At 57.0% G+C, this 13,505-nt stretch overlaps 5 protein-coding genes and 1 non-coding gene across 6 annotated transcripts; 3 read left to right on the top strand and 3 right to left on the bottom strand.

Annotated features, from left to right (window-relative positions):
- Nucleotides 1-522: 522 nt before the first annotated feature.
- On the top strand, nucleotides 523-1,971 carry B0T26DRAFT_757367 (uncharacterized protein; the record flags this gene model as incomplete). The annotated part of the gene is made up of 1 exon (XM_060446238.1): nucleotides 523-1,971. One exon carries the CDS (start codon nucleotides 523-525, stop codon nucleotides 1,969-1,971), a length of 1,449 nt encoding a protein of 482 aa, XP_060290734.1.
- Nucleotides 1,972-3,721: 1,750 nt separating this feature from the next.
- B0T26DRAFT_659204 (glycoside hydrolase superfamily) lies at nucleotides 3,722-4,963 on the top strand (the record flags this gene model as incomplete). The annotated part of the gene is made up of 1 exon (XM_060438930.1): nucleotides 3,722-4,963. The coding sequence occupies one exon, from the start codon at nucleotides 3,722-3,724 to the stop codon at nucleotides 4,961-4,963; it is 1,242 nt and encodes a 413-aa protein (XP_060290735.1).
- Nucleotides 4,964-5,500: 537 nt separating this feature from the next.
- Nucleotides 5,501-6,615, bottom strand: B0T26DRAFT_628427 (uncharacterized protein; the record flags this gene model as incomplete). Its single annotated transcript, XM_060436225.1, has 3 exons — nucleotides 5,501-5,863; nucleotides 5,977-6,119; nucleotides 6,174-6,615. Coding segments are annotated over 3 exons (948 nt in total), but the record flags the coding sequence as incomplete, so codon positions are not given.
- Nucleotides 6,616-8,877: 2,262 nt separating this feature from the next.
- Nucleotides 8,878-9,566, top strand: B0T26DRAFT_681501 (uncharacterized protein; the record flags this gene model as incomplete). The annotated part of the gene is made up of 2 exons (XM_060440643.1): nucleotides 8,878-9,347; nucleotides 9,443-9,566. 2 exons carry the CDS (start codon nucleotides 8,878-8,880, stop codon nucleotides 9,564-9,566), a joined length of 594 nt encoding a protein of 197 aa, XP_060290737.1.
- Nucleotides 9,567-9,777: 211 nt separating this feature from the next.
- Nucleotides 9,778-9,905, bottom strand: B0T26DRAFT_t263. The gene has a single exon. It is a non-coding gene; the product is annotated as a tRNA-Leu (tRNA).
- A 1,436-nt stretch (nucleotides 9,906-11,341) lies between these two features.
- B0T26DRAFT_733121 (uncharacterized protein) lies at nucleotides 11,342-13,354 on the bottom strand. The gene is made up of 3 exons (XM_060443131.1): nucleotides 13,027-13,354; nucleotides 12,311-12,950; nucleotides 11,342-12,254 (listed from the first exon to the last, which is right to left on the bottom strand). The coding sequence occupies exons 1-3, from the start codon at nucleotides 13,210-13,212 to the stop codon at nucleotides 11,548-11,550; spliced, it is 1,533 nt and encodes a 510-aa protein (XP_060290738.1). The 5' UTR covers nucleotides 13,213-13,354; the 3' UTR covers nucleotides 11,342-11,547.
- Between the last annotated feature and the right edge of the window lie 151 nt (nucleotides 13,355-13,505).

Below are 13,505 nucleotides of genomic sequence, written 5' to 3' on the forward strand. Positions count from 1 at the left end.
TGAACCTAGCCCCCTAACCCACAACGGCCTTTGTTCGGAATACTACTAGCCCCATTGAGCAGAATAACCAGGACATGGGCATTGTCCGGCTTGTTATCAGCACAACGGCGAAGCTAACATACTGGACAAACACAGGTGTATTCGCACGATGGGCTTAATCCACCTGGTTACATACATAGCTGAATCGTTATTTACAACCAACAATATGGAGCTAGTTATCAATCCAAACAGCCCCTCCAGCAAAATGTATGGCTGTTATCTTGGGCTGTGACGTGAACAACCTGAGCCGTGGGTAAATAGAACCGCTGTCCACACAATAATACACAGCGGCGACGGACAGTTTTACTGTACAGTCTATCTCATCATGGCAGGCTTCATCGACCACGGAATATTAAAAACCACCGCGACTCCCAGGCCGCCTCTCCCGGATTTTAGACATCACGCCCCTGGATATCTTCTTATTCCTGGGCATTTAACCCTTTAACCCAAAGCACAGAATCGACAAGACCAAACGCCGACAAGATGTCTGATCTTGACGACACGAACTTTGCACGGCGTCTTCCTTTTATTGTCCACTATGATTGGGATAATACGGGAGCTACTGACTTTAGTAAGCTGATTCCCGCCGAGATCTACGTTGCTAGGGAGCCCATGGTATATTTGCTTCTCCTCCGGGACTATATCAGGCCTTGCACCGAAATCTGCAACCCCTGTAAGGTGAAGTGCTGCGAGATATTTATTAGAGGAGCTTCGGGGCGAAAGTTTTACTGGAACACGAACGTCCAGCAGCTCCACTGGCTCAAGGATGAAGAGCTGCTCGAGGCCAAGCTCGCGAAATTGGGCTACATCAAGGATAACGGTTACGGCGTATTCAAAGACGAGGCCGAGATCTGGGTCGACAAGTCGTACGAGATGCTGACTCTTACGTTGAGAGTGTGGCTAAACCTCACCCGTGGCGTCACTATATGCACGAAATACGGCACGGACCGAAAAACATATCACCCGATTCTAGTGTCGGCCCTCATACGGCGGCTGCGGTTCATGATCAAGGGCGGCTACACGATACACAACCTGGCCCAAGACGGGGGCCAGGCGCTGCAGCAATTCCTGATGGAAACCAACTTCAACCTGGACTACCCCTACATGCCCCGAGACTGCACGTGCCGCCTCTACCGCGACGCGCTCGGCGGCAAGAATGCCGACGAATTCACCGCCCTTGAGTGGGTTGATATAGTCCTTAATACCGCTAGGAAGCAGATCGACGGGCAGATCATCGGGAGCTGGGACGTACTCAACAATGACAGGCCCGCGATTTGGCATGACCAGAACCTTCGCCCTCTTTGCAGCGGCTACACGGTCGAAGAGTCATGGCACGAGTGGACCTTCAGAGCGAGATGGACCAACGAACCGTTTAACGAAGTCTTGTTGGATGAACCGTCAGGCATCGCCGAGGCACAGGCAAGGGCCAAGTGGCAGGCAAAGGCCGAGAGGAGGCAGGCAAGGGCTGAGAGGAGGCAGGCAAAAGCCGAGAGCGAGCCGAGTGAGGAGAGCGAGGGGAACGAGGAGAACGAGGAGAACGAGGAGAACGAGTTGAGCGAGTCAAGCGAGTCGAGCGAGTCGAGCGAGTCGAGCGAGTCGGAAGACGAGGGACCGATCAGAAGTGGCTCCGAGGTCCGGGAGAAGGCCATGTACCACGTGATCAGGTACGAGCTCTGCTCGATGTGGGACCCCAAGCACGCCCATTTCAAACCCCTGCATGATGTGGAAGAGGAGATGTCCTCCAAGAAAAATGACGACATCGAGGCGGACAACCAACTCTATACGCTGTACACGGCCTCCGTCCCATATTTTAAAGAGGCCGGATCGTGGTGCCTGTATCGTTGGGACGACGAGTCCATTCATAGCGAGGAGACGCCGCACGAAGACCCCCGACTATACTGCATATCTGTACCATTCTTTACCAATCCCTGAACAGGGAAAGTAAAGACGGTGGTTAATTAGATTTCCGCGAAACAAATAAAGTCTTGTAAGGACGCGAACCCCTTCATTTTTGTTGCCCTGTGACTTGACGATAATGGTCATGTGAAGCACTCTATGTTGAGTGAAAAACTGATAATGACAATGCTCAAGTGAGAAACATGGATATTAAAACCGATGATGATGACCATGGCGAAGTGAGAACACCTACCTGAATGTGACAGTCAACAAATACTGGTCGTAACACAGAGTCGTGATTCCTTTGCTAATGATTGCCTGCTCATGATCAAGATGAACTACCTGATCAAGACATTGGCAGTAATTAGTGGAAACAGTCTGGCCTGAACAGTTCGCGATCGATCCCTATTATATTTTTGTGCATAACTGTAACGTGAGAGACGGCTCATTCCCGAGGCAGTCCTTAATCTCAGAGTCAAAATTCTCGATTCCTGTGACTGGCGACAGGGATGGTGCATGCGAGGCCGGGGGCTGAACGATAAGGCCACGATAATTACCACTCGCACACTTGGCTCCTCCAAAAGGGGGAATGCGGCTGCCAGAATAATACGAGGCGTCAAAAACGCGTCCGAGGGCGGGCGGGCTGAAAAGAAACGCGTGCAGCGAGCGAACTTGCGGGCTGCAATTCGAATCCTCCGCCTTCTAAAAACCCAAGAGACGATGCCGCGCGCGACCGAAAAGCTTTCGAGTCATTGCCATTGACATCATTGAGGTCGATCGTTCCTCCAAAGAATGCATGGAAAATGGAAATTGTCCCTCGGGGCCAGTTCATGCAGCCGCGGAGCCAGCGTGTGGAATTTTGGGTGGGAGCTTCATTGGACTTGGGTGGCAAATCCCAAATCCCGTCCGTCGTGTCCCTTTTTAGCCGCCCCACCAAAACATTCGTATTCAGGAGAAAAAGAGGCGGCAGGCCCGTTACCGTTACGCAACTCCTTCCGGGGGTATCAGGAGAGGATGCAGGATTCAAGGCAGGCCAGGCTCGGGTTTGGGCGGACAGGGCAAGCGGGTTCTCTTGAGCGTCAACGGGGACGTTTAGTTGGGCACAACGGCAGCCGTGGTGGATCGTCTCTACCCGGTTTTCCCGTTTGTTTTTGCTACGGATTGGACGATGTCACTGGGTGTGTTGGCTGTTTCTGCGCATCTCAGGAGGCCGGCATTCTGGCCTGTTTGTGATTGGGCCCAACTCGAAACGCTGCATCCCCTTTTCCCAGGCGGTCTCCAAGGTCGCCCCCCGGGCTTTTGCACATCATCTGGCCAAGAGATTGGTTTTTGGGGCTGTGTTTCGCTAGATCGCCCGGGACCCACCCTTTCTGCCCCTGGCAGGCTGATGCACGTGCCGTCGGGCGGCCCTTCCCTGGCCTCCTTGGCGGCACGGCTGGGTTGGCCACTCCAGTGATTCCGTCTTGGTCCAGCACCGCAACTGTTTTTTTGCTCTTTTTAATTCTTTTCATCATCACATCCCATTGTCCTATCTGGACGTAGACATTCGTTCTTGTTTCACTTGCATTGCAGCTTACCGACTATTTTCCTTCTTTGCACATAGATAGCTTCGCTCTTTATCCTACGAACATCAGACGGCCAGAATCCTAAACCCAACCCGCCCAGTCTCGAACAGAACAGGGAACCCGCGGTCGCCAGACGTTACACCCTCACTCTCGTTGAGTCGCAGCTTGCGAGCGTGCACCGTCATATAACCTAGGCATCCGACATCTCGCATAACGGTACGATGCGTTTTACATCCAACCTTGCCGCCGCAGGCATCCTCGCCGCCGGCAGCGCAGCAGCGGCCGAGAACTACCTGGGCTTCAACTCAGGATCGACACTCGCAGATCGGTCTGCAAAGTTCAAGGCCGACTTCAAGAACGAGTTCACAACAGCACAGGCACTGCAGGGCGCGCCGGGAAAATTCAATGCCGTGCGTCTGTACACAAACATCCAGGCCTACTCGATCGCCGACCCCATTCAGGCATTCGACGCCGCCATAGAGACCAACACCAAGATTCTGCTTGGCATCTGGACCTCGGGCACCGCTAGCATCGACAACGAGATCACCGCCCTGAAGACCGCCGTCACGAACCTCGGCGACAAGTTCACCAACCTCGTCATCGGCATTTCTATCGGCAGCGAGGATCTGTACCGTGATAGCGTCACGGGAATCACCAACAAGGCCGGTGTGGGCGCCGGGCCAAAGGTCATCGTCGACTTTATTAACACATACAAGAAGGCCGTTGCCGGCACCAAGCTGGAAAATGTGCCCGTCGGACACGTCGACACGTGGGACGCATGGACTAATGGCACTAATAAGGCCGTCGTTGACGCCATTGACTGGGTCGGCGTCGATGAGTATCCGTATTACGAGAACACCAAGGACAACGACATTAAGAATGCCGGTGCTCTCTTCGACGCCGCCTACGATGCTACCATCGGAGCCGTTGGCGGCAAGCCTGTCTGGGTGACGGAGACGGGATGGCCGACGACCGGCCCCAACTTTGGCAAGTCGGTCCCCAGCGTGGCGAACGCGAAGACGTACTGGGACGAGGTCGGCTGCCGCAGACTGTTTGGCAAGACGCCCACCTTCTGGTATAACCTGCGCGACTCGAACCCGGAGAACACGATGAAGTTTGCCATCACCAACAACCTGTCGACTCAGCCCCTGTACAACCTGACTTGCCCCACCACCTTCAACACACCCTCGACCACCGCTGGTGGCTCCTCCTCGTCGCCCGCTTCTACAGGGGCCTCTGTTCCGAGCAGTTCAGGGGCTCCCAACAGCTCCGGCGGCAGCAATACTGGGAGCACCAGCAATACTAGCACCACCGGCGGCTCCAGCACGTCCACTACGGAATCGGGCAACGGATCCAACACCACCACGTCGGCACCGAACCCGAGCAAGACCTCGGGCGCTGGCAAGGCGACAGTGTTTGCTGGCCTCGCCCTCCTTGCTGGAGTAGTTGCTGCGTTATTCTAGATCTGGGTCCTATTCCCTGGAGACGAGGGACTGTTTCTGTACATAGGTATCACGGCCGAAAGCGTTATTCATTTGTCATTCATTCTCTGAGGCATCCGGTGTAGTGCCGTCCTCGCCAACACCAGTCCTGGTCTTTTCTTTATACTACTTTTGCCCATCCGGACGGGCTGGATCTGTGGGGGTCTTCGCATCATATAATATGGATACTTGTAGACAGGAGGATACCAATACCATAGACTCAACGGGCAACACCATGTGTGTTTATCTTTCATGTGCACACTCAGTTCTCACAACTTGTCTTACTGGTACGTGTATGAAGGTAATCAACACCCGCCTGGAAGCAATGAGACTGCGACTCCATAGCCAGAAACGAAAAGAACAAACTGATATACATCAAAACAAAGCACAGAAACACTCATTACACCTGAACAGCAATCAAGTCAACATACGCTACCACCTCGGCCAAGTCCTCATGACTCACACGACTTGTTCGCATCAAGTTCAAACCGGTGCCACGGTCGTGGACACGGGCTGGACACCCATGGCAACGTCTGCGTCGTCAACAATCTCGCGGTTGGTGTGCGCCAGGAAGCGCTCCTGCTCGTCTAGGAAGCGCTTGATGTCGCGCGTGGCTAGGGCGGTGCCCGACGCCCGCGCCGCCGCCAGCCGGCGCAGCTGCTCGCGCACCCTCTCGGCTACCATCTCCAGCCGGTACGTGGCGAACTGGTCGTACAGCTCCGGCAGCCGCGAGATGGGCCGCACCGTCGTCAGCACCGTGTCATCCCGCACCGCCGCGCTCCGCGGCCGGTACGATGTCACCATGGTGATGCGCTCCACCGCCCCGACCGCCGGCAGCGCCGCGTGCTCAATGTACCGTCCCTGCATCACCACGCCGTGGCCCTAGGAGGAGTGTCAGTGGGTTTTGTCTCAGCCGAGCTGCGAGCTTCACCAGCTCCCAGATAACAACAATAATAGGGGTAAGCATATAGAGGAATAAAAGGGGGTCAACCCACCATGTGCGGTCCGCGCACCTTGAGCACCTCGCCCGTGCCCGTGCGCAGCGCCGTCTCGCCGCCGACCATGGCGGCCGTGTCGCTAAGCATGACGACGCACACAAACGGGTAACTATCGCGGTGCCAACCGAGAATCGGCACCGCTTCCCCGCCCTTCCCACCCCCGTCCCCATCACCACCCTCGTCCCCATCACCACCCTTGTCCCCATCCCCATCACCACTAGCACCACCATCATAATACGCCCTCAACTCACTCAGCTTCTGCTCCTCGGTCTTGAACGACAGGTTCACGTGCGCGACCTCGTAGTCGAATTGCACCGCCAGCTCGAGCCCCGCGACGGCCGACACGAGCGCCACCGTCGCGGGGTGCGTCCACGCTGCGTGCGTGAACGGCGCGTGCGCCGCGCTGTAGCCCCGCAGGTGCGAGTACGCCGCGATGTTGGACGTGTACTGGCAGTTTCGCAGCACCGGCTCGCTGAGGATCTCGGCGCGCATCCGCGCGACGGCTTCGGGTGTGAATAGTGGGAACGGGTCGGACACGGCGAGCGGGGACACGCCTGTGTCCGCTGGCAGGCCGATGTCCGACATAGTGTACACTTTGTGTGGTGGTGTGAAGTTGAGGTGCTTCTGCGGGTCGAAGCCGCCGGCCTCGCTGCTGGTGATGGTATGTTTGGGCGTGCTGGGCTTGGTCTCGGCCGGTGCCAGTGCCGGTGCCGGTGCCAGTGCCGGTGCCGGTGCCAGTGCGGGTCCTGTCCAGGTTGCCATTGCTGCGGCCGAGGGCTGGAGGATCTGGGCGGTGGCCATGCTGGATGGATGGGTTGGCTGGCTCGAGGGCCGTATTTGTAGCACGGCGTGGGAGGTCTGGGGCGAGATACTCGGGTGTTATTGCTGTGATCCCTCCGAAGGTGGTCGTATCGTGGGCTTGGGGGCTGGACCCGTAGTTTGACGATTCCTCGCAGTTGGACAGCGGCACGGGCCTGACAAGCTGGGCCTCTTAATCTAAGTAATTAAGCAGCCTAGCGGAATGAATGCGAGGAGCGGCGACGAGGCCGGTCCGAGAATTGCGCAGCGGTGAGTGAAGGATTCGAGATTGTTGACGCGTGCTCATGGGACGTGCGGACCTTGTGGGCTCCCGGGGCGTCGGAGCTTTATCATTTTCGTCGAACAGAAGGAGGCTAGAGCCCGTCTTCCTGGGCCCTGGCCCACGCCCGCATCACAATCGGCGCTGCTACCCCGGGGTAGCTAGTCCTGGATCGGCAAGAGGAGATGGCGGACCAGCCGGGCATGGTGCAAGACCAATGGTGTGCAGGCCCAGAAGCACTGTGGCGGCCCGAGAGTGCGTGGTCGAGGGGTCTTTGATAATGGAAATCAGAGCAAGCCCCGGCACGCACCAATGGGCAGAGTGCCGGTGTGGGCGTCTTGATGCTATCGCCGACTGCAGTCATGCCGGCGACTTTCGGCGTCTGGCGGGGCGTCGTGCGGTTGGCTGGCCGGCGGCTAGTCTCGAGATAAGAAAAAGACGACAATCACGCCCAGGTGACACGGCATAAGCATCCAGCAGTAGCGAGGCGAGGGCGGGCGCTCTGCAATGTGCTCTGCAGCTGGCGAGGTCCATGTCCATCATCACGAGGCATGGCTCGGACAGCGGAGTGGTTGACACGAGGGAGGTCATCTCGTCCCAGCCAAGGTTGAGAGACTGAGAACCCCTTTCCGACACGAGTCTGGGCCGAGTCCGGAAGCGGCGGCAGCTGATGTCCAGTCAGAATCCAGGCAGGGCGGCCGGGAAGGCCATGCGGGTTCCCCGCAGTCCGCCATCCGGGCAGGCTGCGGGCCGGTAGCGGAGATAAAAGGAACACTGCCAATCCGTCACCACACCATCACCACACAGCGGATAATGCGCGTCGCGTTCCGTCATCAGAAGGCCAGGTATAGATACCGGACTTGGCCACTCGGCTGGGCCTAGCATGGCTCTTGCTTATCAGGAGCCTGCCAGCTGCGCAGCGGGAGGCGGTAGATGGAACCTGGGTCAAGCACGCAGGCGGCTGCCATGAGAAAGATAGCGGTTTCGTGATGGCGAAAGAAGGCAGCTTCCCCGCCGCTACCACCTCAGCTGCTCTATCTGGGGAAGAGCTGTCCGCGTCCATGCCGGGCTGCTCACTTGCAGGCCGTCCGATACTAGCCGCCAGACTAGACGAGAGCAACAGCAAATCACACAATAATCCAGCAGCAAGTCGGTATCGAAAGCCGTCGTATCCGCTGAGTTGGGGTAAGGTGACAGCGCATTAAAAGACTAGGAAGCTTGAGGAAAGGCGCAAAGTGCGTGCCGTGTCTGAGCCTCGACCCGGAACACCTGAAGCCTGGACTACCTGTGCTTAAGAACGGGAACGAATGATGTGCTAGCCAAACTGAGAGCAGCAGGTCTGATTAGACGTAATGAGGAATGAATCCATGTCTAAAGCAATCCGGGTGCGCGGGCCGGCCCTTTCAGGGGCGTCTTCTTGGACTATTCGTTTCCAAGTCAAGATATCTAGACCACTCTACGAATGTGTATTGAGTGAGAAATTGGTTTCCGACTTTCACCACGTTCACGAAGACACAGTACACGTGCAGATCTGAGACATGCAGCTGCGGAACCCAACCCAAGGAGCACGGCAGAGACGTCATCGTCCGAACCGTCGCCTCCTACGTCATTGATCGGCGCTGGACCCGGCAGTATACCATGTCCCGTATACCATGTCCCCGTATACCATGTCCCCGTATACCATGCCCCATCAAACCGGCTACCACCACACATCCCGAAGCAACGCAAACAAACAGCCCCTGACTTGCCGATTAGTTCTGCCAAGCATTAACAAGCACCAACCTCCATTAGGCAAATCACCCGCCGCGATCAACCCCGTCATGTCAGCCCAAGACCCGTCGGGACCGCCGCAGCCGCCCAAGGCCGCCGCCTATGCCCTCGCCTCCAACCCCGTGTCGCATACCGCAGACGACTTCGCCGTGGCCGACACTCCGGGCACGAGCGGTTTTGGTGGGAGCGGCAGCGACTACATGAGCTATCGCTCGCACAAGAACCCGCCACCAGCACCACCAACAGCAGGCCACGAGCACGGCGTGCACAGCGAGCAGCCCGCCAATGCGCGCGAGGCCCGCGAGACGAGCTACGCGTCCGACCCTCGTGGCGAGCGGCAGAACGACAACGAGGACGCCGAGCAGATGGCCCCGGCCGGCGAGGGCGCCGTGGCCCACGTCGTCGAGCGCAGGACGAGAGGGAGCGCCGCCGCCGCTAGCCACACGCGCGGCGAGGGCGCGCCCCACGGCCGCGTCCGTGGCGAGGTCACGCTCGACGGCGGCGAGGCTGGCGTGGAGAGGTGAGTTTATTACAAAAAACATTGCAGCGTATAGAAGAAACCAGGGGCGGTTACCCGGAGAGATATAATGCTGACACTGCCACCTCGACCGCTAGGAAAAAAGCACAGCAGTCGCTCGCCCGCGAGCAAGTCAAGGCCGCGCGGCGCGAAGGGAAAGACGTCGACGGACGGGGCGAGGGCAACTTTGCCGGCCGGCAGCCGCACGCCGAGATAGACTAACAGGCAGGGGCTGGGAGAGACGATATTGCACTCAACTCTGTTGAAGGGACGGACCATGGATACAGATAGGGAAGGGTTGTAAAACAAGTCTGGGCCACACCTATCTCGGTTCGTAACCAGAAAGAAAAGATGGACCCGAGAAGGAATGAACAAATAAAAAATACCAGCGATTCTTCACTACACCGCCGCAGATGTGCAAAAATATAAGCTTTGACAAGAGTGGGATTCGAACCCACGCCCTTTCGGACCACGGAAGCATGTGGTGTGATAGAGGCCACACCCTGGATTAAGGATTGGAACTCCTTAACGTGGCGCCTTAGACCGCTCGGCCATCTTGCCTGATGCTTGTTTGTTGGAAAGAATGTGTGGAAGTGTGTGATTTAAAGACGGAAGTGGTGGAGCTTGGCAAGTCCTTTTTTTTTTCCCTCGAGGGCTCGGGTTGCGCGTGCGGCGGGGACGTGCGTCTGTCTCCACTCCGTTCAGACTTTTAAGTTGCTGGATAGAAGAAGATAACGAAGGTTATTTGTGATAGAGTCCACAGGCGGTGCGGGTTCTAGTAGTTGACCGTGAGAGGTGGCAGGGAATCCCTGTCTTGGGTGTCTCTGCCGTACTATCTCAGCTCAGCTCTAAATTTGCTATCAAAACCGTCGTGCAAGTCTAATAAGAGATGTTATTCCAACTGACAAGAGATCTCGTTGCTAGGTGCGGACTCAACAGCAACCTGACGTAGTTGAGCCGTATAATACATTGCAATAAAGGAACAAGCATTCAATCCGGTTTAATTACTCAACTTCCAAAATCTGTTCTTTCTGGTGTGAGCCTCCGACAATATTTACTTTGTGCGACTCACCTCGCGGCTTGCAGGGAGTTATCAGTTCCGTACTTTGCAACCTGGCAGAACAAATCGCCCGCTTACATCTTTTGCTGGCTTCCCTTTCTTTTCCCTCTGCACTTCAAATGTTACCTGATGAGCAGGGATTCACCACCATCGCGACCCCTCTCTCCCTTTCTAACACTTCCCCTTTTTTACACACGAATCTACCTGACCGGCTGCGCACGCAGAGCTGGCCGAGGTCGACATGGACGTGCCCATCTGGCCCGGCTGGCCCGGCTGGCCCGGCTAGTGCAACTGGGCCGACTGGTGCTACTGTCTCGGCTGCCGTCCCCGTCCCAACTGGGCCGACTGGTGTCACTGGCCAGGCTGGTGTCACTGTCCCGCACGAGGGAGCTGTGGTCGCCCCAGTTGACTAGGTCGCCGCCCCCGTGCCGTACGCTGTGCCGGCTGCGGTATGATTGATTGCCTTGCAAGTTGTCGCTTCCTGGAGTAATGCTCTGTGCTGAACGTGTATCATCATGTATGTAGTAATGAGGTAGTAAGTGGTTGCACGAATATTGTGACTAGACACTCGGGGACACTGGATGAGGTTGAGGTATTACTGCAATGTGTCTGTGAATGAAATCAGCTTCGATGGAGGTCCAATCACTCGGCCAGCCCAGGAACTACTTCTCACCATCCTCTCATTCCTGGTTCAGGAAATTGCAGCGTTTTGTTTCAGCGTTGCGCTTTCACATTCATCCCCCATAACTAGCGAGCCAAGGTATCTTATTGATATCACAAAAGGGATGTGTGATCTATGAATTGCAACACGCTCCTTTGCTAACGATCAAGGCATCTTGACCGTTGACAGTACACGTATGGTGCCTTTTCCCTTATCGATTCCCTCATTATTCGATCAGATACTCAGTTATTAATACTCCCTATCTGGCCTTGTTGCTTTGTTTCATTATTATGATGATTTGCCATTCAATAAATCAATAACTATGTACCCAAATATAGATGTAAACTCGTCTATAGAGCCTTGCCCCTGGACACACTTTGAGTTAAATACCAGTCCTGATGATAGCCAAATACCCCAACAGTTACATTGAACTAGCGGGTCCTTCCTCGTCATCTCATTTCAACCCGATTCATTTGCGCAGACTAGTTGAGACGGAGAATCGACAGCCCGCACGGGAGAACCATGTCGTCCGGGTTCTTGTCATTCACAAAACTCATAGAAATCTCCTGCAAATCCGCGTCGTCCTCAACAATGATGGCGCGCGACGAGGCATGGCGGCCGTTGGCCACAAAATTCGGCGCGCGCCCGTCCTCGGCCTGCTCGACGGCTCGCGCAATCAGGTCGGCGACCTGCGACTTGAGCTGGCACGACGCGAAAATGGGGCTCGCCTCGACCGTCTCGAGCACCACGCCCTTCTCGTGCCCCGAGCTGATGTCGCGCAGCGCGTGCTCCAGCGTCCGTGCCGAGAGCGTGTAGGGCGACAGGAAGTCCTCGTGCGGCCACTGCGTGTCGGCCAGCTTGTACAGGAAGAGCACGATCCCCGCCAGCGCCTGCGTCAGCAGGACCGCGCGCTCGTGCGGGCTGAGGCTGAGCAGCATGGTGCCCGAGTCGGCCGTGCTGTAGTGCAGGCTCTGGTCGAGCAGCAGCCGCTCGCCCGGGTCGAACGTGGCTTCGAGCACCCTCCCGAGAAGCGAGCTGTCGGTTAGCACGCCCGCGCTGTCCCGCATGTTGAAGATCTGGACGGCCTTGGCGAAGAAGTTGGGCATGATGTCGCGCATGTCAACGCCGGACAGCTTGCGAGCGTGGCCAGTGTCGACGGCGAAGTATTCGGCGGCCGTGTCGGCGCAGACTGTGGGGCATTAGCCATTGGTTTGCCCATCGAGACTGAAAAAGGGGCCAACTTACATCGCGTCGCAACCGAGGCGGAATTTCTCTGCGCCGCTGCGAACGCCGTCTTGACGCTCCTTTCCCGCAGGTTGTCCAGCGTCGCGGTAGCAAGCGCGTAAAAGCTTGTCGAGCCGAGGCCGTCGTCTTCGACCTCGCTGCGGCTCGCAACGCATACCCTCGGGATCTTCTTTATCAGGCTCCGCGACTCGACGTCGTCCCACCTCTTGCCGATCTGCTTCGCGAAGCGCTTGGCCGTCAGATCGCGCAGGATGTGCGACACGGCGACCTTGGACAGCCCGCGGTGGTCGGCCTGGCGCGACCAGTCCAGCTGCACCTGGCTGACGAACTCGTCATACTTTGTGAAGACGAGCACGAGGGGCGTGTGGGCGGCGAGCGACGCGAGGTCGCGCGTGAAGAAGCGCTCCTCGAGAGCGTGCACTGGGCGGTCCTCCTCGCTCGCGACGCAGTACCAGATGCAGTGCACGCGGCTCGGCGGCGCCGAGTTGTCCGCGAGGAAGTCGCACACGCGGCTGTAGACGCCCTCGTCGTCGGTGCCAAAGTTGGGCGATGTGTAGATGGCTAGGCGCTCGTTCTGTCCCTGCAGGTCAAGCTCCTTCTCGATGTCGTGCGCGCTGCTGAAGGCGTCTGCGACAAGTTTCTATTGCCGGGGAGAGGTCAATGTTGGTTCAGTCTAGGGTGATGGCCGGCCAGGGACAGGGAGACGACGCACTCACTTTCTCTAGATCGACCCCGAAGATGCTCGAAAAAAACTCCTGCTTTGTCGACTCGGGGTTTCCAAGCACGAGCACGCCAAACTTTGGACAAGGAGAGAGAAATTCGGATGAGCTGGAGAGGGTTGGGAGGGGGTCCGGGTTGCTGCTGCCAACGCTGTCCGTTGCAGTCGGTTGGTTCATGGCCATGGGCACGATACGGTAATTGGCGAATTGCGAGATTTGATTTTTCCGAGTATTTCACCTGGTTCTGGTATTTCCCGTGCTCCTTCTCTGGCAGGCGCGGCCGGGCAACTTTATCAGAAGGGGCAACGTAGGATCTGGGCGGTGCGGTCATCCGCTCCTGCCCTCCTGCACCTGTGGCCTGATGACGCCACTACGCCGTTAGCCCGGGCCACATCAGGCCACTCGCTTCTTTTGGCGACGGACTGCGCCAGAAAATTATTGGTTGGCATACTATTTACTGGAAAACGATAACTTCC

Source organism: Lasiosphaeria miniovina (assembly GCF_030549165.1).
Source record: "Lasiosphaeria miniovina strain SMH2392-1A chromosome Unknown B0T26scaffold_8, whole genome shotgun sequence".
NCBI classification, from domain to species: Eukaryota; Fungi; Ascomycota; class Sordariomycetes; order Sordariales; family Lasiosphaeriaceae; genus Lasiosphaeria; species Lasiosphaeria miniovina.

What these genes read in the sequence shown, in the direction of transcription:
- B0T26DRAFT_733121 (XM_060443131.1), bottom strand. Translation starts at nt 13,212, where the DNA reads ATGGCCATGAACCAACCGACTGCAACGGACAGCGTTGGCAGCAGCAAC. An exon ending in TCGGGGTCGATCTAGAGAAA is followed by an intron (nt 12,951 to 13,026) that starts GTGAGTGCGTCG and finishes CCCCGGCAATAG; the next exon opens with AAACTTGTCGCAGACGCCTT. An exon ending in CGCCTCGGTTGCGACGCGAT is followed by an intron (nt 12,255 to 12,310) that starts GTAAGTTGGCCC and finishes AATGCCCCACAG; the next exon opens with TCTGCGCCGACACGGCCGCC.